We start from the raw sequence: 24,873 nt of genomic DNA, 5'->3' as shown, positions 1-24,873 counted from the left end.
AGTCTGGTGGCCCATTCTCTTTGTATACAGAGAGATGCTGACTCTGTCTAGTGTGTATTCAGGAGAATTTTAGGAAAGATGAGTTTCATGCTAAATTTTAGCTAAAATTTTGGAAGCATTTATTTCCTCTAGACTCTACTTGAGAAATGGATGGTAATCATGGTCCTGTCCCTTGAATCTTGAATTTATGGCCCCTAAGATGGACACATTGATGGGTCAGTGTTTACATATTTGGGCAACATACTCTTTCAGATAATAACAAAGTTGAAGAAAAAAGTTCTGTTAAAAAATAACTTTATTGTGATTTTCTGACCTCCAGAAACTTGAAAGGGTAAAAATACTGACTTACAGAAAGTCCTATCCCTCAGTCTTGGATTTTTTATGTATTTCCATTCTAATGCATATTTATTACTCTAATATTTTACTGTATTTCAGATACTGAAATTCTCTTGAAATCCCTAAATTAAATAACCCCATTTTACCACTGAGGAAAACGAGAAATCAAGAATTTGCCCAAATGATAAGAATACAAATCTAGAATTTTGTTCTCATGATTGTTGTAGAAGACTACTTTCCAGAGATAAAAAAGGATGATAATTCAGAAACATAGGCAAAAGCCAATGGTTTGTTAGTATTAATATTAAAATAAATTTTGGAATAATATTATCTATGTTTCTAGATTTTATGATCACACAGTGTATAATCAAATAATCCAAAATTTGTATTTCTGAGATGTTTTGGGTTTGGCTTTGGTGTAAGAAAAGAACTGGAGGGAAACATTTGTTCAATATTTCCTTATTTGCTCTCTAAAATTTTTAATATAAACTCAAAATAAGGAAACCCAATAAGAGTAAATGACAAACATGTATACAATTTTGCATTACTATGGGGTCAATCTCTTAGAAACCAGGAGATACCACATGACCAGTTTCTATTAACCACATTAATAAGTCTAAGCATTCTGCTTTATAGAATACGCAGTTGCAACATAGAAGCCCTGATAGGCTGGGTTTCTGTAATACAGTGACTCTTCCATACTCTGTCAACATTGTCTTCAACAGGATGTCTTTTTCACCTTAAAAAAAAAAAAAAGATGTGGAATTAACAGAATAAAAAAAAATAGGGAAAAAAAATATGACTTGTAGACCCAGACTATGCCTTGGAAATTCTTTCATCCATTTTCCTTATTTTATGAATAAAGAAACTGCTACCCAGAGTTCATTGGTGACTGAGGCAGGCACCTCTGGTGCTCAACTTCCCAGGGCATTGTTCTTAATCAATGTAAACAGGGAGGGGTGCCTGGGTGGCTCATTCAGTTAAGCATCTGCCTTGGGCTTGGGTCCTGATCTTGGTGTCCTGGCATGGAGCTCCACATTGGGCTCCCTGTTCAGGTGGGAGCCTGCTTCTCCCTCTCCCTCTGGCCTGCCCCAACTTGTGTTCTTTCTCATTCACTCTGCTCTCTCTCTCTCTCTCAAACAAATAAATAATTTTTCAAAAAAAAATAAAAATAAACAAGGAGATGGGCTTTTCTTTACAGCCAAGCACTCTCCAAATGTTTGTTCCCCATCGCTCAGCTTCAATAATAAAAAACACAGATATAGCTATTTAATTTATACATTTATGCCTTATAATGAATATAATCTCCTAGCTTCATTGAAATGGTGGGCAACAATATTTTCCTCCCACTTCAGAGTTTTAAAATATGCCCTCAGAGAAGCAATAGAGACAGAGTTTAAAAGCCTGGGTTTTGGGGTCAGATGTCCTTACAGCCATACTTTGGCCCTACAATTTACTAATTCATCCTAAGTAAGTTGGTTGACCCCTCTCCCTGCTATACTTCATTTTCTTCACCTGAGATTTGGAATAATAACCATCTAGGTTTATAATAAAGATTAAATGTAGTAATTCATGTAAAGTGGATCATTGCCTGTGTTAGTTTCTGGGGCTGCAATTTTAAAGTGCCACACAGTACACAGATTAAACAATAGGAATGTATTGTCTTCACAGTCCTGGGTTAGAATCCAAGGTTAAGGTGTTGGCTGTGTTGATCCTTCTGACAGTTCCATGTCTCTCTCCTGGCTTCTGGCAGTTTGAGGGCCATCTTTAGCATTCCTTGGCTTGTAGATGAGTCCACCCAATGTCCACCATTGTGTTTATGGGGCATTCTCCCTGCATATGCATGTCTGTCTCTGTGTCCAGATTCCCCATTTTTAAATACTTGTTTGCTTGCTTGTTTATTTATTTATTTGAGAGAGAGAGAGAGAGAGAGAGAGAGCGAGCATGCATGAGTTGCGAGCGGGGCAGAGAGAGAAGAGAGAAACTTAAGCAGACTCCACACTCAGCATGAAGCCTATCGCATGGCTTGATAACACAACCCTGAGATCACGACCTGAACAAAATCAAGAGTTGGACATGTTTAACTGACTGAGCCACCCAGAAACCCCCAGATTCCCCATTTTAACAAAGACAGAATTCTACTGGATTAGGACCCACCCTACTGATTTCATTTTGATGGACTGTGAAGGCTCTAAACACTTATATAAATAAGTTCACATTCCTAGGTACTGGGGGTTAAGATAAATATCATTCAGGGGAACACTATTTGATCCACAGTGTGGTCCCCATCTCAGTTTATCCCTCAAGGTCAGCCAGAGTGATTCTTTCTATGACGTCATAGATGTTACTCTGTTCACAAATATGCAATGGTTTTTCAGTCTAATCAGCATAAAAGCCATCATTCTTTTCTTTTTAAAATTTTATTTATTTATTTGACAGAGAGAGACACAGTGAGAGAGGGAACATAAGCAAGGGTTTGGGAGAGGGAGAAACAGGCTTCCCACTGAGCAGGGAGCCTGATGTGGGGCTCGGTCTCAGGACCCTGGCATCGTGATATGAGCTGGAGGCAGATGCTTAATGACTGAGCCACCCAAGCGCCCCAAAAGTCATCTTCAGTGGTCTTCATATCCCCGAATGCTTGACTTCTTGCCCCAGACTTCTATCACTCTGATCTTTTCAGATCTTCTTTTTCTTCCCTTGCTCACTTTGCTTCAATTCTTTTGGCTTCTTTGCTTCTGTTTGATCACAGCCGTTGTACTTGCATTTCCTTCTTCTGACATTATTCTCCCACTTATGTACATGACTGATACCCTTCACTTCATTCGACTGATTCTGCGGTCTCCTTCTCAGAGATTTTTTTTTCCCTGAATAAAATAAAAAATAGCAACAATATAGCCTTTTATCATTCCCACTCCACCCAGTGCCTCATCCTTTACACTGTTTCCTTTTTCGCCATAGCACTTATGATATATTCAGTTACATATCTTATGTTTTCCTCCCTTGGAATGTCATCTGAGTTAGATCAAGGATTTTGTGTTATTGGTTCAGTTATGTGTCTCCACATTCCCCTGGTACAAGTCAGGGTTTCAGTGAATGGTTGAAATGAGCGAATGTGCTTTGACCAGAGCCTTTTACATAATGAGTCCTAAATAAGTATTATTTATAATTCTTATTCTTAATTAATCTTTCCCCAAATAGCTACTGCTGTGATCATTCTTCTATATGCTGTTTTCCTTCTTTTTTTATTCTGCCCCGGAAATTTTATGCTCAAAGAGAGAACTATACTCAGAACAAAAGGATAAGTCTGATGATGAAATCAGGAAACTGACAAAATCTTGTGAAATATCAAAAGGTGTTAACATTCTGGAAATTTAGACTCACTGAAAGTCACTAAACTAGAAGTTTGGTTGAAAGATGAATGTGAATTTCCCCTATCCTTATATTTTTCAAGATGATATCCTATTATCTTTCTAGGTAGAACTTTTGTTAGTTCCAACTCTCAGCTGAGGGGAAATGTCCAGCATGGGCCCCTATGGTCATTATTTGCACACATGATTTAGCCCTCCTCAAATCTTTTAGAATTTTTAGTCTCTTGTAGGGCATTTAAAACGTCTTCGTCGAAAATGAGAGTTACCTACATTTGGGTCTCACTTCCCATGCTATATTGTGAGTTTCATGGAGCCCCAGGTAATAGGGTTTAACCTGGATATCTCATGACATCTGGCTTGAATACGTGACTCAAACATATCTTTGAATAATGAAAAAGGATTTAGGTGTTGTTGTTGTTGTTTTTTTTTAATATAAATGATTTATTTATTTATTTCAAAGAGAAAAAGAGCGTGCTCGAGCAGGGATAGGAGGAGAGACAGGGACACAAGCAGACTCTCCGCTGTGCAAGGAGTCCAAGATGGGGCTCCACCCCAGGACCCTGAGATCACAACCTGAACAGAAACCAAGAGTGGGAAGCTCAACTGACAGCCACTCAGGTGCCCTGACAAAAGACCTAGTTTTAAAGCACAAACAACACCTTCTGATTTCTTTCATAGTTGTGAAAAACAACTGGAAAATATTCCCTGGTCCTGTAAGAGGAAGGTATTAGATTAAATACACTCCTTTCCACCCTTGACCCCCATTAAATCACTACCATTCCAATCAAAATAATATTTCTTTATTTGTTGGGCTGTTAATAAGGCAATTAATTATCATATAATGCATCATCGCTTTGGAGCAAAGGTTTATATGCGTGCAAAGGGGTGTTATTCCAGGAGAGTTATGACACAGGCAGTCTTAGGCATGTGGGTGGAGTAGGAGGATGGTGTGATAAGATAGCAGCTGAACAAACTTCACTAAATTAGGAAATAAGGAGTTACAACTTGCATTGTGGGAAGTTGGTGGAGAGTTCATCTCACTGATGCTTCTGAAGGCATGGTCTTAGTATTTTTTTTTTTTTTAATGATATAAAAGAGGGGTTGTTTTGCATATCCATTTTGGAGTTGGAAAAAATGAATCCATTTCAGCAGCTTCAAAGATAAGCATGCAAAACAAAACAAAACAAAACAAAAATCAGAACAAAAACAGGCTGCCTTCAATACTGAATTGATTCGAATCACTTAATTCATTTACGTATCCCTTCAGCAAATCGAAATTTGGTGTCCCTTATGAGCCAAGCTCTCTTCCTTTTTCTCACGAAGCTTATATTTGTGTGTGGGAAGAGTGTGAATCTATAGTATGGTTGCTAGTAACACTTTTAGCAAATGGTATGATGAAAATAAGGGATAGGGTTTGGCCGAGGGTGGAAGGGTTATTTCATACGGGGGGCGGTCAGAAGAGATGCACTGATAAGGTGACATTTGAGTAGCATTTTTAAAGGAAGAGAGTGAGTTGGTAGGTGTCTGGGGAAGATTCATGCAATCGTCATTACAAAAGCTCATGTAGGAGCATGCTCAGTGTTTGGTAAATTTACTCTTACTGCTGCCAGCTCTCTCTCCCAGATTTTCAGCCGATTTATACTACCTAAGGTTTGGGGGGGGGGGAATGGCTAGGGTATAAAGAAATTATAATTTATATAGATTTGTTTATTATAGCTGATGCAAAAATATTTGGGCAACTACCTTTTGGGAGTAATTTTTCCTAAATAGAAAATAAAACACTCACACATACACACTTATACATAGAGACAACACCTCCCTCCATCTTTTGCTTGTCTTAGACTTCGGTATTTTTCTGCCATTAGAGAAAATTAAACTAAACGTGTGGGATAAGAATCAAGAGATCAGCCACTAGTATGGTGGTGGGTCCTCATTTGGATGAATAATTTCCTGATAGAGAGCTCACGGCACATCGAAGCAAAGATAGAGGTTTTGGTTGAATAAATATTTTTAAAAGAACAAGTAATCTTCATACTTGCAGATACCTGAAGCTCATTTTATCAATGATTTAGTGGCTTAGTTGGATGGATGGGTTTAAGTAAATTCTAGCCGGGTCCATGGATCATACTGCCAGGCGGCTATCCAGAAAGGAAAAAAAAAAAAGTACAGTTTAATTTCTTTATTTCTGGTAATTGGACTAAAACTGGCTGTCTTAACTGAGTCAGTCCAATTATTTGCCTTCAGTTCTTTTGGACCAGAAACTAAAATATTAGATCACAGAGAATTTCATTTTTTTTTTCTTTCTTCCTGGAATTCAGGGGAAGAAAAAGTCTCCTTTTAAATTTGATGATTTGAGTATATGGTGCAATTCTTTGGCCATGGTTTATATGTAATCAGGCCATAAAATTAAACATTTTTTTATCTGTGTGTCCATAGAGAGTGGAATAAATGAATGGAAAATACCGCTAACCACATCATCATGACCGCTTGTCATTTAAACAAATGCATTTGCCACCTGTGGGATTTATCTTCAAAGACCGTGGGTGGCTGGAGCAAAGGTTTTTTTGTTTGTTTGTTTGTTTGTTTTGTTTTGTTTTGTTTTTCATTACCTTTCTTCCTTCTGTCATCTTTTGAATCTCCTTCTGCTTCTGAGCTCATGTTTTCCCTTTAGAGTCTTCTCTTCCCAGGGCTTCCCATACACCGCAGTGGGGCGGTGGGGTTGCTCTATGCTTGTGCTTTCTTGGAAACGAATCTGTAGTTGCTCACCTATAGTTGTATGTTTGCATACATATGTACAAGCAAAAGCCTTGGGAATACCGCTAAGACCTGTGACTTTCTACTTGTATGAAATAACCTATAACTTTTTCTTTCATTTACTTCTATTCCCAAGAGCTTCGAAAAATATCATAACCAGAAGTCAAGTTCTTTGTGGTTTCCTAGTGTGTTTCTTAAGAATTTTGCAGAAGTGCTATGAAAAAAAGCATACATTTCTGCTAACAGATGCAAGATGTAAAATTTGGGGGTTCTTAAAATTAGAGATATTCACAATAGCAAATCTCACTATATAATGTGTACACACCCACATACAGAGATATATTATCTTTCCCAAACTGCATAATTTTTACCTAAATTAAGCACAGGTGATTTTGTTTAGAAGTATGGCTTTCTGACAATGCAACATAGTTTATTACCTTTCTCTAAATTGATTCAAATTTACTTAAGTGCTTGTTCTATACTCCTAATGGTTATGTTAAAGAAAGAAAAAACGAAGGCATAATCATCTTAGTTACCTAATTTATTTGTAGGTAATCTTCTATTAATTTTTTGGTGTTCTATTTCAAAGCAACACACAAAATGAAGAAATGTTCCAAATTGCATCTGCATGGAAATAAAAATGTCTCGGTAAAAATCGAAAACATTATCAAATATGTAGTCTGTGTTTCCCAAACTTCTGATCTTGTCTTAGGTTTTAGTGTTCAGGCCAAGGTCATAGGTTACGTTCTTGTGTGAGCCAAGTATATCTTCATCCAAAAAGTGGAAACTATGGATAAGTCAAGGAACAATATCCATTTTATATTTGGAAAACCAAATCCACTCCTGCTATGTCTTTTCCATTCTGTGAACAGGAGTCGCCATCTTTTACTAGACCCAGCTCTTTGAAATGTTGACCTTTTTTATTTTTTATTTATTTTTAATTTCTAAGGATTTTATTTATTTATTTGACAAAGAGAGACACGCCGAGAGAGGGAACACAAGCAGGGGGAGTGGGAGAGGGAGAAGCAGGCTTCCTGAGGAGCAGGTAGCCTGATGCAGGGCTCGCTCGATCCTAGAACCCTGAGATCATGACCAGAGCTGAAGGCAGATGCTTAATGACTGAGCCAGCCAGGTGCCCCAACATTTGTTTTATTTATATCCGGATATATGATATTGGGGAACTACAGACACACGATTAACCACAGATTTGCTTTCAGTGATTTTAAGGGAAGGCATTGCTTTCTAAGCCAAAACAAGCACTTTTGGGTAAGACACCTATTTTCCTGAGACCCAGTTGTTTGTAATGACACATGTTCTCCCAAAGAAATGGTGAATAAAATCACCATCATCGAGGCACAACTTATTTGGAGTTCTAAGCTTTAAATACACGAGACCGAGTGGATCCTCCAGTATGACCTAGTTTCCTGACCCTGGTTCCCTCTTGCCGACTTTCCACACTTGTAAATAGAGTGCAAATTCCAGTGAGAAAAAAAAAAAAGAAATCCACCCAAGAGCTGGCCTTTTAAAAATGTATTTATGCAACAAATCTATGTACCACTGTGTAATTATAATAACATAAACAAATCCACTATAAGGACATTCACATCAGACCTAATTTCATGCTGAACTATTATAATGCAATTAACAGCCTCATAGTCCTGTTTTAATTAAGCTCTGTTGTGAAATATGCAGCATTTGAACCTGTTCCGGCCTGTTTTGTCTACCATTGAATTACTGCCCTTAACTTGTTTTTCTGCTGAACCATGAACTTCATTTAAGGATTATTGTTTGTGGGTTGAGCATTTTGTGGGTTGTTCTCAGCTTTTGTGCCTCCAGATTAAGCTCCTCAAGTGTGTCCTATATGTGTAGTCTCTACTCACTTCTCTTACTAGATCTATTAATTCGCTCTGGGCTCACTCGGATACGAAGGGACAGGGTTTAATGAAAGAGGAAAGAGGAAAGAGATTTCCGATGGCAGGAGAGTTCACTTGTGGAGTTACCTTCGGATTCCAAAGGGCATGGTAGCTGTCTTCTGGCCTATCATTTTGCAGAAATACCAAGTGAACTCCAATTTTCCATGGATATTATCCCAACTACCAAATAGTTTAACCACTCCTCACTAGGAAATGGAAAACAAAGGCATCTAGAGAAAATGCAGTTTATAGAAAAAAAATCATATCCTGTTTCCTTCTTTTTTATCCTTCACCGACCCTATGCAAGAATGTCCAAGGTTGTCTGGTATTTGCCTTAACAAATCTTTCCCTTCCTCTATTTGAATTGCCTTCGTGGCCTGAAATAAAATTAAGTGAGAAATATTACATGGGAACAGTTACTAACGATCACAGGTCAGTTTGCCAAGAAGCCTGTTGCTCAACAGCTAGCTTTAAAGAAATAGAGCTAAATGTCAAGAGGGCACGGTTGCCGAGGATCACGTTCACCCACATGGATTACTCAGACGTGAGCTAAAGGACCTCAGAAAAATCGAATGGTGATTTCCTCATCACTCCTCACCTCTGTGTCCACCCTCTGATCTGCCTTTCTCGGATTTAGTTCCTGTTATAAAAATCCATGTTCTTCTTCTTTTTTTTTTTTTTTTTTTTTACCTTGCCCTACTTTCTTAACCCTAGGGAGGATTTTAAGAAGGTTTCAAAGCTAAGCATCCCCAATTGCTTCAGGCTGTCTTTGGTTGTAAGTCAGAATATAAAGCAATTACCCGTAGGGTAGGATGTGTTCATGGCCAATGGGAGAATGTTCAATATATCAGCAGGTAACTGAAAATATTCTCTTCTGCGTGAACATCTGGTTCAGATTCTTAACCATTTCTAGTGAGGTTTTATGGGTCTCTCTCCCTCCCTTCTGCTCTGCTCTGCCTTCTTTTCTATGAGGAGGTGCGTGCCCCAAATAATAGGGGTTTCACTTGATCCGCACGCTTGATTGTTGATAGATATTCGATGATGCTATCTTAAGAACTGCTAGCTAGAAGTCCTGAAAATGACCCCAATTGCTTTTTTTTACAACCTTAGGGTCCAAACGAGGGGAGGAAAACACACTCCAGTACTTTTTCCAGTTCATCTTCAATTCAAAGAACCTTGAAAAACTTCCATGAGCTATTGTAGTCTTCATGGCGGCAGAACTTGGGACGCTGCCTCTCCTCCTGTTTGTTTCATGACATACTCAACACCCCTTTTGAGTCAAGAAGGGTGTTTACAAAGTTCCCACCCTGACCAAGGATGGAAAACAATCTTCCCTCAGCTTCTTCCATAGGAGCACTTAACTGAAAGGGAAATTCAGCTTCCAGAATCATGTTTAGACACATCCCCGTTCTGCAGACATACACTAACTCACCAAGATAATAGTGTCCTATGTGATCAAATGTTTTACCCCTACAGTGAAATCCGAAGTGCCTGGGCTTTAGAGTCAGTCCAACCTGGGTTCAAATATCAGAGCTGTCTGATTATTGTTGGGGACTCAGGGGGCTACTATGTAATATACCATCTGAGCTATTTGAGAAAATTAAGGAAACACAGGAACCAGACCAAAGGCAATAAAAATGTCAACCTCATTACTGATAAAGCTGTTTGGAAGATATGGCTCTAGATCAGCTGCCAAGTGGGCTTGTTAATTCATCACCCCATAAGGAAGGAGAGTCGGCACAGACAGAGCTGGAATGCAAGGTCTTGCTCAGAAGAGGCTGGTCTTGTGAACACTAGACTATGGACAGGCAAAGAATATGGGGACTTCCTAGAAGCAGCTTGGATGGAACAGAACAAGAGGGCAGAGCAAGGAGGCTTCTCGGATTTCTTGTTCTGCATTCATCAGAGAGGACAATGCGTAAAGTTGTGGAGAGAGGCCAGGAGTGTAGGGCTCTCTGAGGCGATGGAATAAGAATTATCTCTTAGTAAATATGACCACATAACTGTTGTCTGGACAAGTTGTTTCACATTTCTGAGCTTCAGTTTCCTAATCTATAAAATGAGAATAATATACCAACCTGGCAGACTGGCAACATTAAATTAAAATATACATATACTCTGTGTGTGTGTGTGTGTGTGTGTGTGTGTGTGAATTGCCCATATTAAGACCTGCCACTAAATACTGCTGACTTCCTTTCAAGTCTACCTCAACCTTTCTTCCTAGACACTTAGATGAAAGATGTCTCTGGGCAGAAGGCAAGTTATGCTCTCTTCCCTAGGGCTAGAGATGGTTAAAAAGGAGAGGAAGAAGGAAGTGCATATCTAACTGGGTAAAAACTATTTAAAAAAATCTACTCTGCACGTTTTACTGCCCACAATGTCAAGGTCACTTACCTTTTGAAATGTGTTAACTTCTGAAGGCTGAGTTGCTGCTTTTCAGACAAATGTGCACATCTTCACAGACATTTCAACAGACCCACGGTGTCTAGGGGAGCAACACAGGGGGGTTTTCACTGCATTTCTCAGACGGAGAAGCTCTGATCTATCAGGGCTCCAATCTAACTCCCTTTTCACCAGTACTTGGTACAATGAGCAGAGACGGGTGGGTCTCTGGGACATGGCAAGCTTGTTCCCATCCCATTTATTTTATTCTGCTTTTCCTGAAGCTTAATCTTCTACATCCAGAGGTTGGGAAACATCGGTGAATGGGCTGCCTTTAACGAAGAGAAGGAGAGACATGTAATATCTGGCCTGGAGCTGTGTGCACGGGGTGGAGAGCTACGAGGCCTCGGTTTTGATCCCACACAGACTTCTGGAGGGGCCTGAAGAGCAGCCTGTCATCACTCATCCCCTGATATTACCTGGCGAGTGTGGTGTTGCTTCACATCCTTACCAGGCTACCACGCAGATGAAGCATTAGTTATATACATTGATTTATAGTTGCACAGTTGCTGCCAGTTATGCCATAGTTTAATGAATTTCTTCTTCATGTATGTTCAATGAATGATTGTCCCTCCTCAAATCTGCTCCCTCTCCATAGCACATTTCTGTGGACTCACAGAATTCTGGGTCTGTGGGGTCTCGTGCTTGTTGTGACCTTTGAGGTGTTTCTTTTGGTCACAGTTCATAACGACCTGGTGACCAAACTCTGATGAATCTACCTCAGGAAAAGAAATCATGCACTCTGTCTCCAATCTAACTGCCACAGCCCAAGCACCAGGCCTCCTCATCTGTCTTGGGCAGGATGAGCTCCAAGCCCTCATCCTTCTGGTCTACCCTCCAACTTGCTTCCAGCTCTCTTACTCTAAAATACAAATCAGTCCTCTCCTCTGCTCAAACCACATCACTCCCCCTTTGCAAATTATGCTCAAAATAGCTTAGCCCAGAAGGTGACAGTTTTGCAGTCCCAAATGATGTTTCCAGCCTTGCATCCGGGTCTTCAGGTCCCTGCTACAACCCAGTCCGCTGGACCATTCCTGGGCCCCGGAATCCCAGCTGCATTTGCATATCAGCGCTGTTAGGATTCCTGCTCCTTTGCCAGAAACATCTTTGGCATTTTTCATCTCCACTGCAATCCTGTGAAGGCCTTGAGACCCAACTCAAAGCTCATCTCCTTACGAAGATCCCTTCTGTGGACTCACTCACCAAAGAGGAGTTTTCCATGAACTGTATGCTTACTGTGAATTCCTGCAAGCGTGTTTCAATTTCCTCAGAAACCTAAAATAGAATGGATCCTCAGGAAACTTCTGTTTTTAATTATAATAGACCTTGATCTTTCCTCTCATGAAAGCCATTTCAAGACGTTTACCTCTTCTTTACCTGTTCATCCAGATTTCAATCTTGTCAAAGAAAAAAAAAAATTGCTAGCTGGAATCTTGGGAGTTTATTGTCAATTACGGACTTGAAGTAAACAGCAATTGGCCAGAACTTTCTTTCATATTTTTAAAATCTTTCTGTCTTTCTGAGGGTTTAAAATATTTGTAAATCTTCTTAGGAGGAGTTAACTTTGGAGCCCATGTTTGGTCTGGACTGTCTGCAACAACAGATAAACGTTTTCTGCCTCAGAAAAAGCCAGTGAGGAAAGAAATCCATTGACTCCTTTCCTCTCTCTGATCCTGAAACTACTGGCATCTGCAGATATGGAAATTGGAAATTATAGAAAGCATCTATGTAACTCAGTGGTTGTAGGCAACGTGAACAAAGATATCAGGAGACCAGAAGCTTTATTGGCCACAAACAAATTTTAGAGTGTTATAGTGTAATCTTCATCACTAGTATTTTACTTTTTGAAGATTTTATTTATTTATTTGAGAGAGTGAGTGAGAGAGAGAAAGGATGAGTGAGGGGCAGCAGGAGAAAAGGGAGAGAGAGAAGCAGACTCCCTGCTGAGCAAGGACCTTCCCCCCCTACCCCCGCCCCACCCCTTTGTGGGGCTTAATCCCAGGGCTCTGAAGTTATGACCTGAGCCCAAAGGCAGAGACTTAACCGACTGAGTCACCCAGGCTCCCGTGACCTACTACTAAATTAAACAAGCAATAAAACAGTGTCTTTTCCACTCATTCATAATTCAGTTAATATTAATGAAGACCCCACAGGTATGTTGTCTCAGAAAATGGAATTGTTACCTGAGAAATCCTACTAGAAATAAAGTCCTGTAGGTATAAGAGTCGGGGACATCACGAAGGAAGACTAGAAGGTAAATATATAAAGTATGCAAAAATCCTGCCCTGTGCACGTCAGCAAAATGCATCTTTAATTTATCTCGTCACTGTCTCGATGATGCCGGAGACTTAGCACTTAGCACAGTGAGAACAAGGAAAAAATGAGCAGGGATGTCTTTTGGATGAGAAAACACAAACACCCGTTCATAACACCATTCGTAAGCATTTTTTTTTTTTTTAATCAACATTGTCATTGTCACATCCTGCTTGATCTTCCTACTTTGGGTTAATACGGGAGCCAATTACAGCTTCATCTGTGTAGAATTAACTTTATGGAGCACACACGGGGGATTTGTCTATCTTCACCACTTAGATATATGTCATAAAAATATGCGTGGAATGGAGTGCAGGCATTGCAGATAGCAGCGACTTCCAGATTTATTGTAAAATCATTTAAAACTGGTTTTGCTCTTACCAGAAGTTAATTAATTTTTTTTTCTCTTCTTTTCTGGGGCTGGGGGGCTTGTGGCGGGGGTGGGGGGGCTTGTGTCTCACTAGGTGGCAGTGTATGATTATATCTGGAAAAACCATGGCGTCAAGTCCAGAATCTCCAGCTGTGACCTCCAACAGCAAAATGAAATTTCTGTGTCTGCACTTGGTCCAGGGGATATTACTTCTCGTGTATCTATATACACCGTTTATCCCAGTGGGTTCCAAGAGCTATACCGCCATTTTCTCCGACTCCCTAATGGCGCCATTGTTGAGGTACGTTCATATGAAAAGATTTTAATGCAAGTTCTGTGTATGTTGTAGTGCATGAATGTATATGTTTGTGTGTGTGTGTGTATACTTGATTTCAAAGGCTTCAAAATTCCTTTGCAAGCATATAGTTAATGTTTCGAATACTATAATAGCCTTGAAGATATGTTTTAGTGTTTTCTAAAGAAATAAAAGTATTATGTAAGAAGTAATTTTCTGCAGATATATTTGAGGAAGAGAGACAGGAAACAAATCAAGGGAAATAATTCGGGATTCAGCCCATGAGAACTTTGATTCAGGTAGCATTTGTGATTACCCGTAGATTGCTGAAGAAGGGTCAGGGTCCATGGGCATACTTCAATGCCTCAGGAAAATATACAGTCCCTTGCTTAAATGATCTCACACAAAATGAGTGAGCTGGTGGCCATTTCATATTTTTTCTATGAGAAAAATCTTAAAAAAATAAAGTCCCCATCCCTAAATCTTTTAAAATATTAAAGGAGCCCTTAGCCACCGTCTTCAGGCCTTGATTTCCCTTAAAAAGTTAGAGTCCTCAGGTGAGTTGAGTTTAGTTTAAAAAGGAATCTCTCGGGGTGCCTGGGTGGCTCAGTGGGTTAAAGCCTCTTCCCTTGGGTCAGGTCATGATCCCAGGATTCTGGGATTGAGCCCCGCATCGGGCTATCTGCTCGTCGGGGAGCCTGCTTCCTCCTCTCTCTCTGCCTGCTTCTTTGCCTACTTGTGATCTCCATCTCTCCATCTGTCAAATAAATAAATAAAATCTTTAAAATTAAAAAAAAAAAAGGAATCTCTCACATTGCACTGTATTCTTAAAATTCACATTTCATGGCATGGTGAAACCCGAGGGTTGGTCCTATTTGCACCAGTGTTGTTGAATTCTGAAGTCTGAAAGAATGTTATTTCCCATTAGATGGTGGAAATAAAATGTAGAGGAGGAGGAAAGTTTAGATACATTTCATGTCGGCTTCCCTGGTCATGTTGGCATGAAATCACTTAACAGTGGCACAATATTAATTGGTAAGAATCTGCAGAATACTTCATGCTTTCCCTATGGACTCTTACCCCTGTATTTTTGTTATAACATTCATAAAAGTCTGTCCTCTTACAATTGCCTTGAATAGAACCTTGAGGAAATTTCAAGTGGCTTAGAGATCAGGGTTGCATCTAGGGAGTTTCTCCTTAACTCTATAATCCCAGTCCCCTGACAGCATTTGAGTACTGGAGCCACTCACAGAGACACTCTACTGGGAAAAGCATAGAGGGGCCAGGCAAGATTCTCCATCACTTGACCTCCTCGCTCCCTTACTGAGGGGTGAAAGTGACAGAGCAGTGTATACTGCAGTAAAGCAACAGGTGGGGAGATTTTGACTGTATCTGATTGAATTCTTTGAGGGTTTGGGTCAAAGGCTGCTATATGTACTTTGGCACATGATCCTTTTTAGATTTCTGGAACCTTTGCTTTAGGAATCACCTTAAGGAACAAAACTGTCAGCTTAATTTTTTTTTTTTTATTTTTTGTTGTTGTTGTTGTTTGGTTTTTATTTTTGTTTTTAATTTGCATAGGCATGTGCTTATATATGTGTACGCACCATGCAATGGAAGACCTGAAGAAGCCAGGACACTGAGGATGTCTCTGCTTCTGCTACAAAACATCTTACGGCAGTTTGCCGACCTTGACCTCTGAGCAGGAAGCCCTGGCATGAGGTGGCTCATTCCCAGGAGCAGAGCGATCCCCAGGGCCCTCGGATTCATTCACTTCTGCATTTGCTCCAGAACCTTGCCTTACTCACTTCCCATGCTCTCTGCCGACATTCTTATCTGTAAAACTGGGTTATGGAGACTTAAACCGCCTGCCTCATAGAGATTTGGGGCAGATTAATGGGATCACATCTGCAAAGTACTTTTAGTTCTTTTTATAAAAAAAAAAAGGTGTAATAAAGATGACAAAGCATTATGGATTATGCAACATTAAATTCATTCAACTTGTAAGCATCTTTTTTTCCAAGTACTAATAGTAACATTAGGCTAAAAAATAAAATCAGTTCTGGAAGGATTTAATGATGGAGGCAATCAGGCTCATGGGCCCCTCTGACCCTCTGTCTATGTTTTCACCACCTCAGGCTTAGTGATGGTAATAATACAGTAATGGAAATGGCCCTCAGCACTTCTGAACCTGTGCCCAATAGAGATTCTAGCAAATTCTAAACCAGCTTTCCCCCTTTTTGCAGACCCCAGCACATGCCTGCACGACATCCTGCTTACCCGTGGGTCTGCAGTCTACACATACTGACTGATTTCTTCATGCTTTACGTTACATGCTTTTTGCTCCATGAAATTTGTGTAACCCATTTCAAACAGACCTACCCCTTGCACCTTCTCTAACACTGATCTTCAGTATGACATTTTATCTAGCCTCTCTAAACATGTTCCTAGTACGAAGTTTTATCTCCTAGAGGACAGGTGTCCTAGGAACAAGTTCTAGAGCAACTTGAAGATTAGACACTTGTTCTTTCAGCCTCACGTCTGGTTACTCAACACTCATCCTGGTCTCCTCTCTATCTCTCCGAACCCTTACCAGGTACTTCCAGGTGTGTTACTGACCTTTTGAACTATAAAGCCTGAAACGGAAGGGTATTCGAGGCTGGTCTTGTCCTCTGCAACCTCAGTGAGAAGTGAAATTAGTGTATTTCTTCCCCAAAGATGCATGCATTGACAAGAAATTTCAAATATCAACAACTAGGTAGAATATACTTTCCAGATGAAAGATAAATCTATTTGACTTTTAAAAATTATGGTTTACAAATAGTCTCCTACTTGGATTAAAGTTAACTTCTACCCTGGAGCTTACTCTCTCTGTGCTAAGTACGTTATTGATGCTCTAGGAAATCTGTTAAATTGCATTGACTTTCTGGGTGCCAAATTGTTCTACATGGTTGGTAATCTGGCACCGTGATATCCTTTCGATTAAGGATGGAGACTTCTCACAATTAATATTGTGCTGCTGTTAAGTGATTTCATGCCACTCTGACCAGGGAAACAGACATGAAATGTATCACATTATGTGAATCGAGGGAACTTAAACTTAGGAAATCACTTAGACCCACTTAGAGACACCTGTGAGATCCAAGCCACATTTTGAATGGATATTCTGACATAGGAAGAAATAGGTTGCTGTGTCCAAGCTTAATTTATTCACAAATTAGATGTGGCAAAACCCATAAAATAAAAATGGATGAAATTTTGCTTCAGCCTTATAGCCTGAACACTGCTTTCAAAGGTTTTATGGTCGTTTTTAAATAGGATATCCAGTTATCTAAATTCCTTTTTCATTTAACACAGCTCTAACCTGTGACAAGAGTGATCTTGAAGTCTCTCCTTATCCTGGTATGAAATATAGGTCGTATATTAACCTTTTTTGGTCTCAATAAAACCCTACCGATTTGGGTATGAACAAATTATCTTCAAGGTTTTATTTTTATGGAAAGTCATGTTTTTAGAACAGAACGAGTTCTAGTCTGAAGAGGTCAGATTTTGTGAGTCTGATACAGAAGTCATAGTAAAAAGGATCTTTCCTATTGATTTGTGTTTGCTTTTTTTTTTTTTTTTCCCATCCAGGGCTGTCACCCTTGATGACCTCACCCTTACTGTGTTCTGCATATTTTGCTTTAAAATGTAAGGTCCTGGGGCACTGGGTTGGCTCAGTTGATTAAGCATCTACCTTTGGCTCAGGTCATGATCCCAGAATCCTGGGATTGAGACCTGCTTTGGGTTCCCTGCTCAGGGGGAGCCTGCTCCTTCCTTCCACTTGTGCTTTCTCTTGCACACGCTCGCTGTCTCTCTCTCTCTCTGTTTGTCTAAATAAATAAATAAATAAATAAAATCGTAAAGGAAAAAAATGAGGTCCCCTCCATCCTTGTCGAGATCATCATTGGTCCGTCTGGCCATGAGCTCCTTTCTTTAATTCTATTTTTATCAGCCCCATCTGAGCTCAGTGTTGCCATGGACTCTCAGAGAGCAATGCTTCATCTCTGCTCCATAGGTAGGTAGGATATCGTGTGTGTGTGTGTGCGGGTGTGCGTGTGTGTGTGTTTTCTGAATAAAGTTACTTTAAAGTTTTTAGTGCTACAAAACCTAGAAACCCAGGCAAGACTAGAGCAGATTCATCAAGTCACAAATAAGCTTACCAATCCCAGGGTATCTGTCGCAATTAAGAAAGTCCTTGGAGCATTGGTTGGGGTGGAATGGGAAAAGGTTTTTTTTTGTCATTAGAGGCAGTGTCGCCCGGTGGTCTGAGCAGAGAAGTGGGAGTCAGGAACTCAGCGATCTCACAGAGGCTCTGTGAGACCCAGATGAGCGGCTCCAGGCAAGTCTCTGCGCCTCCAGAGGACGGGCTCACCTACTTTGAATCTCCCGTCTGAAGAGCTCCTTACCCAGGGCCAGGAGATACACAGCAGGAAGCCTCATTCCTTGTCTGCAAAATGAGAATATTAATACTTGCCTAAATAACACATTAACCAATTAGTGATTGTTAAGTGCTCTGCTGATAGAAAGCAGCAGGAGAAGAAAGGCAAAAAAGAAAAATGGAAACACAATTTTGTTATTAGGTGGGTTTTACTTGGCTCTGGGCTTTTCTTCCACTCACAGAATTGAGTGACCACACAGTGCAAAGAGCAGGTGCCAAGAGAGTGGACCTCACCTTTTTTGGTCTCAGTGAGAAGACAGCAGATGAAGCTGAAATGTCCCCTGCCAATCTACAAAATGCTTGGAATAATCCGAGTTGGGGGGAAACTACATTTGGTCCATGAGTCAGTGAGTTGCAGGGGGACATCAGAGAAATGACAGAGACTTTTCAGTTTTAACTCTTATATTTTCGTACCTTTCTGGAAGACTCTTCCGTGAATTTCGAAGTCCCACCCCCCATTCATCTACTACAATGACCAGTCGGCAGTGTGTGTGAGAGAGAGAAATGTATGCACTGATGTGGAAGAGAAATCAAGAGGACAGTAAAGGAAATTGGGGCTCTCTGGAATATATTCATGAAATGTGTAAATTGCTGATGATAGCTTTCATTTTCATGGGAGAATTTCTTCCATCCAAGCTTTTCCTTTGTTGAAAGACATTGCATATGGGAAAGAAAAAAACATTCTTTTTTTTTTTTCATTGTATGGATTTGCCTAAAGAAGATACTAAAATTAATGTACTCATGTGAATGGGAGAAAGTCACATTTTTATTCCTTAAATTTGGACCACTACATTTCTAGCACAACACCTATGTAAAAAGATGCAGTGAGTCCTTTGGACACATTTACTTATGTGACGATATTGGAAATATACATTAAAATGAATTATGGCTTTGCATAAAATATTGTTAAAAATTTCAAGTGCATTAATGTCTTTTATTTCTGGTGTTCAAATTCAAACTTAACAGTTACCACTTCTTTTAATTTTTTTAAAAAACAGGGTCTTGATACTATTTTGCCTTTTTCTTTTGCTACGAATGATTGGCTAATAAACTGTAGAGGGTCACCATTTTGTCTATCTAAAACTTGGGCCCTATTATAAGAAATATTTAAAAAAAAATCAGAATACAAGAGCAAAGAGGAACTCAATGATCAGACTAGTATTAGAATATAATGTCACTTATAAGACATTTTCCTGTCCTACGACCACAGAAGTCTTACATAGGCACATTTACTGATCTTTTAAATATATATTTAAAATTCATATAATTGATATAAATTAAAAAATTCATATAAATTCATAAAATTCTATATATGAATTATGTTACTTGAAAAATTATGTGACAAAATTATTATTCCCATATGTATGTGTCAAAATAAATGATTTTATTTGTCCATAATAATTAGGTCAGTATAACTTGCTATGAGATGTTTTGCTTTTCACAAAACTAAGCTAGACAATTATTCCCTGAAGTTTAATTTATCATATAAAAATACCGGTATGTACGTTATTATATCATATATAATGTATGTGTATATATATATATAAATATATGTATACATACATATATATGCATATATATAAACTGTAAGAGGGAAAATAACAATTTTTTCAAAATTAGCATCCTATAATTATTAGATAAATATACCAGGTTTCAGCTACATTTTCAGGAATATATAAGAAACTTATAAGAAACTATTTCAATGATAAGGTTGAATATTAACTTTTAGTGACTAAATTAATGTTAGTATAACTATGTTTGGTTTCTGTAGAAAATCATGAAGAATTATTTTGGTTCTATTTATTGTATATTGATTGTATATTGTATAGCATTTAGAGACATTTTAGAGAATCTATAGGTCTCTTCTGAAGCCACCACACTTGCCCTATCTTGTAAAATATTAAATTTACCTGTACCTTATTTATACTGATAAATAATTTGAGACAATCATGCACTAATAATCTCTGGTTTATATAGACCTCACGTTTTTTATTTGTGTATATAAGAAAAAGAGTGATCAGATACTATTTTTGAAAACACACATAAAATTATTTTCAGCATTTTAGATTTTCTTTGAGTCTTCAAACAATTAGACCTTATGAAAGCTGTAGAAAAGATTTATTATATTATTACATTCAAACATCTATAAGAAATAATACATACACGTCTGACATATCAGAGAAAACTACTTCCCAGGATTTTAAGTCATAGGAAATGTTTTAAAACATATATTAAGTATAAAAAAGCAGTGTTAAAAATAAGCTTTAACATAGTAACTAAATGTATTGCTTAAATGTCTAACACAAACATTATAGAAGGGAAGAATTAAATCTTTATTGCACAGTTGATAAAGATGGAATATTTTACCTTTAATAAAAATTTATTTACTTTTACTTCTGAATATTTTCCTCCCCTATTCCATTGGATTTTAGAAACCAGATCTTGAAGGGTGAAATGGAAAATGTGAAAAATGTGAAAAATCATGTTTTTCTGTATTTATTAGTCTTAAGTTACAGTAAATTTGGAAAATTTTGAATTTTTGTATAAAAAATGTTTTAAATCCATGTAAACAAAAAGTCAGTGTTTCAGAGAAGCATTTTCAGAATATGCCATGATATTACTAATCAGTGATTTTTATCTTGACTCCATTTGGTAAGGCTAATACTCATTTCCTAAAAGTTCCAAGATAATTTACTCATGAAAAAAGTCAACAAAATTATTTTTACTTATATCTATTTGCAGAAATATAATGAAAATATTTTGGTGCATTTTGTAACTGTATCCTTTAGCTTAAGAACTATCTTCAAATGTGCTGATTCTTTACCTCTTAGAATGCATGGATATAGAAGTATTATGGTTTCTTCTATATGGTTCATGGAACAAATTCTCCTGTAATTCCCTGAAGCAATTATTTAATGGTAATATGCTAAAACAGTGTAAAAAACCAGTTCATAGTGTCAGTTATTTTTACATATTTGTACCCAATAAATTATTTTTAATCCCACATTTTCCAAACACTGGTATCAAATCATATAAGCTTATTTATGTGCAAAATCACATATAGTATGCTGAATGACACTTAAAAGAAATGAAACAGTAACAGTAGCTTATTTTCTGAAGCAATTTTGACACTAATGCTAAATTACAACTTGGAAATATCTAGCATTTTTACCTTTATGAAAAAAGGCTTTTTACATATTTAACATAATTCCAGGGAAAATAAACTGGAATTATGTATAAAGGTATGTACACTGTAACCAAAGGGCATTTATATTCCCCTGTAGAATACTTACAATGATTTTATTGCCATTTTGTGTCATTTTCTAAAGAATATAAAATACAGCCAGTAAACAAACTAGACTTTAGATTTAAGGTGACACCTGCTCCTTCAGAAGCAATATTCAGATATTTAATCTAAGAACATCGACTATTTTACAACCAAGTAAAGGATACTTTTGCAAAAATAAAAGGACTGTTTGCTTTGGCTTGCAATTTTCACAGCTGTGATGACCCAGAGGGTCACCATGACCAGTGCCCCATCGTCACAAAGTCCCACAGATTAATCCCACTGTCAGCCCTTATTCAACTGCTTGGGGAAATTCACATCAACACTCTACTTCTTTAAAATGCAAAATACCCTTTCTCTAAAACAAGGTTGATTCAATCCATTACTTAGATAGAGTGTCATATTATTTCTGGTCCTATTTTTGAAGTCTATGGTTGTAATAGAATTTTAATAGACTCTTTACCCCTAGTTCAGATTGCTGTACTTTAGGTATAGCAATCTGAATTCCACTGAGAAAAAAAAGAAAATTCTACTTCATCACAGAACCATAGCGGGTGTAACTAAGCCTCCCAATATTGTTGTGTAGCTGTGGTCAGTGAATTAGTGCTATGCCTACATGGGTTTTGTTGTAAGGGGATAAATTAAATCAAAATCTATCTGAAATGCCATATCTGATTTATCATTCTTCATCTTCCTTACCATATTTATGATAGGCTTTGTGGAATTCTTGTGAATGGAGATATACTACTGAGTAAGGAGAAGTCCCAATAATTCATCTCTTAGAAGACAAGTGATGATTGAGGTTGTTTCTCTGAATCTAATTCTCAGCCACAAAGAAAATGTAAATTTTCTTTATAAATGACTGGAAACTTAAGGGAAAGTGACTTAGTTGTTCTGTTATTCCTAATTCTGGTAGAGGCTGAGTGCCACCCAATTTGATATTAAGAATGAACATTTTGGAAGTTCTGAGAAACAACAGGCATGATCCATAGTATGGAAGATCTAAAAGGGAACATATCTCAAGAGACATGGAAAAAGCTCTCACATAGTGATTCTGACTTACATATTTAGATAGTTTTGGAAAGAAAGAAAATACGGCATCTAAATAGGTGCTGTTATGTCATTTCTGGAAAAAGGGTTTCTGATTAGCTTACTATATGATTTCTAGCCCCATTAGGAGATGGAACTACTTTCTAGTAGTTCTAGAACGAAAAAGAAAAAAAGAAAAAAAAAAGCTCCTGTAACCAAAGGAGGAACTTGTCAAATAAGCAGATGTCCTCTTTGCTATCCAGAGAAATGCATTCATTCAGCCAAAGTGGATCTAGATGTGCCTCCCTGCCTTTTTAACCAGGACAGCCTTCAGCTCAAGGGCCATAAGTTCTAGGGAAAACAGTCATTCAGCAGAATGCTTGGAAATGCTAGATACCTTCAAGATGTAGGAGAGACATATGAAGTCAGTGAAATTGATGAGTATTATAAACAACCCAGGAATAAACCCAAACTGTGTGTGACAAGTGAAACACAATGTTGGCATGCTTGCTAGTTGTGTTCAAAGATAATTAGCCTTGTATATACAGAAAGTTTCTCTAGGGACAATGAGTTCCTACTAAAAGGAATGCTGTCCTGTGTCTTCCCCCATATGAAAACAGTTTTGTTTTTGATCCATTTCATCACACAATAGTTATTAAAGGAAAAAAAGAAAGAAAGAAAGAATGAAAGAAAGAAAGAAAAAGAGAAAGGCCAAAAAGAAAAAAAAAAGAAAAGAAAAGAAAATCCCAGTCTTGTATTTGATTTTGACATTTTTGATTTCCATAGAATTAGGACAATTCACTTTCCAAATGTATTTTAATTGCTGATTATGACCCCGAGTTCTGTACTAGTAAATGCTATGCAGGTTTTAATTTATATTTTTGGTGTGTTATACAATGCCTGCTAAAGTCAGAAGTGAAACCGAACCATAAAACCTAAAAGGTAATCCTCTGATAAACTGTGGAGTTAGGTTAACAATATAGAATTTGGGGGGAATTCCAAGCTGTGATCTTGGGGGGAGGAGGTAAGGGAAAAGTCACAGCATTTGTTCATTCCACCTAAATATTTCTTTTAAATACGGTAGGTTAATATATACCATTTTATCACCACTTTTCAGGTGTTTGGTGATGTCCGTGGCCTAAGGTTTATCCCCACTGAAGTAGTCACAGCGATTCAGGAGCATATCAGTGAACTGGACGATACACCAGAAGACTTCTTTGATATTAAATCAAGAGAAATGAAAAGAATCCACTAAAATAAAAAGGTAGTCTTTTTTACTGATTAAATATTTAACTGGGCTGTATGTGACTGTATCTTTCTTTCCTCTCTCCCTCCTACCCACTTGTTTGCTTACTTACTTTCTTTCTTTCTTGATTTTTATTTGTTTTTTTGACAGACAAAATGAAAGGGAGAGCACAAGCAGTGGGTGTGGCAGGCAGAGGAAGAGGGAGAAGCGGGCTCCCTGCTGGGCAGGGAGCTGATGTGGGACTCCATTGATCCCAGCAAGGGGAGATCGTGACCTGAGCAGAAGACAGGGGCTTAAAACCAACTGAGCCTCCCAGATGCTTCCTTTTTTTTTTTTTTTCCTTAAAGCTCCACAGTGGTGTGCAAGTCTTGTGAGAGTAGTGCAACTTTCTCTTTTATCTGTAGTCTTATAATATGTACTTTATCAGAAGTTAATAGCCACTATTGGAAACAACTGTTGGAAGTCATGATCATCCCAATTACGTTTTTCGGAGAGCACAGAATCCTGTCAGTCTTTGTTAGTCTAGAATGATACTTGGTTACTGTAGAATTTAGAGTGGTAGGATACCATTTTTCACTTTCCTTTATAAGTGATACTCTTTCATTTGGAGGGAATAAAGGGCATGGCCAGAGCACAATAGAACCAAATCTAAATAAATCTCTTTCCCTTTTTATTTAGCTGAAAACTTTCACATTTTTTTTTTAAGATTTTATTTATTTATTTGACAGAGAGAGATCACAAGTAGATGGAGAGGCAGGAGAGAGAGAGAGAGAGAGAGAGGAAAGCAGGCTCCCTGCTGAGCAGAGAGCCTGATGTAGGACTTGATCCCAGGACCCTGAGACCATGACCTGAGCCGAAGGCAGCGGCTTTAACCCACTGAGCCACCTAGGCGCCCTCACATTTTTTTTTAAAGAAAAAAAATGGATTTTTTTTCCATTTTTAAGGAAAAAATAAATAATAAAAATGAAGATCCCATAAATGAGTTGGCTGGTGTTCTAAGGTGACAGCAACCAGCCCTCAGAGGCCTGGGTCAGATACATG

The 24,873-nt window shown here is 38.2% G+C and overlaps 1 protein-coding gene across 1 annotated transcript in view; it reads left to right on the top strand.

The window, feature by feature from the left end:
• Positions 1-23,841, top strand: part of LOC101675906 — a gene marked incomplete at its 5' end in the record, with an annotated part of 303,240 nt that extends 279,399 nt beyond the window's left edge. Inside the window, 2 exons of the mRNA XM_004753752.2 lie at positions 13,591-13,797; positions 23,704-23,841. Of these exons, the coding sequence (XP_004753809.2) occupies positions 13,591-13,797; positions 23,704-23,841 (345 nt within the window). The remainder of the gene's footprint in view (positions 1-13,590; positions 13,798-23,703) is intronic.
• Between the last annotated feature and the right edge of the window lie 1,032 nt (positions 23,842-24,873).

This window comes from Mustela putorius, unplaced genomic scaffold, assembly GCF_011764305.1.
Source record: "Mustela putorius furo isolate JIRA1106 unplaced genomic scaffold, ASM1176430v1.1 tig00003870_pilon_pilon_pilon, whole genome shotgun sequence".
NCBI lineage: Eukaryota > Metazoa > Chordata > Mammalia > Carnivora > Mustelidae > Mustela > Mustela putorius.
This window is presented reverse-complemented; position numbering and strand designations above follow the sequence as displayed.